The 1579-nt window shown below is 36.8% G+C and overlaps 1 protein-coding gene across 3 annotated transcripts in view; it reads right to left on the reverse strand.

The window, feature by feature from the left end:
• Nucleotides 1-1579, reverse strand: part of myo6 (myosin VI) — an 80030-nt gene that overhangs the window by 27939 nt on the left and 50512 nt on the right. For all 3 annotated transcript variants that reach the window (XM_015385181.1, XM_015385180.1, XM_015385182.1), the window contains 3 exons: nucleotides 880-1010; nucleotides 634-711; nucleotides 417-546 (listed from right to left, as the gene is read on the reverse strand). In XM_015385181.1, coding sequence (XP_015240667.1) covers nucleotides 417-546; nucleotides 634-711; nucleotides 880-1010 — 339 coding nt within the window. The remainder of the gene's footprint in view (nucleotides 1-416; nucleotides 547-633; nucleotides 712-879; nucleotides 1011-1579) is intronic.

Genomic DNA, 1579 nt, shown 5'->3' on the forward strand with positions numbered 1-1579 from the left:
CCCGAAGCGCAACAGCTTTTTTAGGGGACATAACTTCCTCATTTAACACTATTGTTAGATTAGATTAACATGGCACCTCTTGACCTCCAAAGACCAACAGTTCTTTATCTAATATCTCGCTGATTTCTTTTGACTAATACAAATCTTGTTGCATGTTTGAAGGCTTGCCTTATCTAAGGTTGGGCTTTAAGTTAACTTGGAAACCATTGCATCAACATCTGTGCTTTCCAAAATTTTTGTATAATCATTTGTTCATCTAAACTGGTCTAAAATAAAAAACTTTGCTTTCAATTTATGTCGGAAGCTAGATTTTTATCAAACCTTTAAATTCAAACTCAAAGAGTGAGCTGGTTTAGCACAAATACATAAGTTTTGGAAGATTTCACAGCACAACATTTGCTGTTTCTTTAACCCACATTTGATGACAGACAGGCAGCACCACTGGACCTTCTTCCAACAACTGCACAACAACCACTTGTTGACTTTCTTCAGCAGCTCTGCGAGATGTTCTGGATCCGACTTCATGATCTGGTCAAATTCTGCAAACTGATAACACAGAGAGCCGTGCCACCATTTACAACCTTCATCAGAAAGATTTCTGTTACAAACGTCCCAACTACGGTTATATATTACCTTTCCTGGGCGGAAGAACACTTTCGTTAATCCAAACTTGAAGTCATTATCATTAAGTCCCAAAGCTTTGAACAAGGCCTGTGAAGGATCAGATCTACAGTCAGTCCATTATAAATAATCTATTCCATGCTATCAAAATATCTTTTTAATAATTACTTTTCAGTTTAGCTTTTTTGCACTAAACAAAGATGTATTGTTTATTTAATCAACAGCAAAACAGGATTCCTGCAGTAAGCATCATCTCACCTTGCAGAAGAGTCGTGGATTCAGTCGTGTAAGTTTGTCAGGCATGTATGCTTTATACATATTGTAGAGCTCGTGGAAAGGAGCCCTGGAGGGGAACCCACCCTGCATCAGGTCCAAAACTGACACCATTCCTAATAGATGCAAACAGGGACACAGGAAGAAAAAAAAAAATCCCATAACTTTGTGGCAGTCTTTCTAAGAGATTTGTAAGGCTGTGACTGCTTACCACAGCTGTCATAGCCCACAGTAACAATACCGCTTAAATTTGAACTTTTTCTTTCAACAATTACATCAATTGATTCTTAAAGTTGTTCAGTGCTCCAATAGAAAAAATAAATAAATAAAGAATGGTGAAAAACACTAAATATAAACATTCAGACAAATCAATTAATTTTCTGGAGTTTTTAATCATCACTGATTGAAATTTATCATTTAAACAATAAAACATATCCCCATAATGATAAACGCACGCTCCTAAGTGTAACATGATGTTCAGCAGCAAATTGGTTTCAGTTCTGCTTTTTTGTTTCTATGGTTATATACGACTAACCAATTTCTATGTTTACAAGCTTGTATCGTTGCAGGGTGTCAAATGCAACCTTATAACCCCAACCCCTTTACGGGGGAACAGAAGACCTCAGCATTCAACCAATCAAACAATTCCCTTTAACGACCTTTCAGAGACATAGACAGGTATCTG

The sequence above is a fragment of the Cyprinodon variegatus genome, unplaced genomic scaffold (assembly GCF_000732505.1).
Source record: "Cyprinodon variegatus isolate N-32 unplaced genomic scaffold, C_variegatus-1.0 Scaffold332, whole genome shotgun sequence".
NCBI lineage: Eukaryota > Metazoa > Chordata > Actinopteri > Cyprinodontiformes > Cyprinodontidae > Cyprinodon > Cyprinodon variegatus.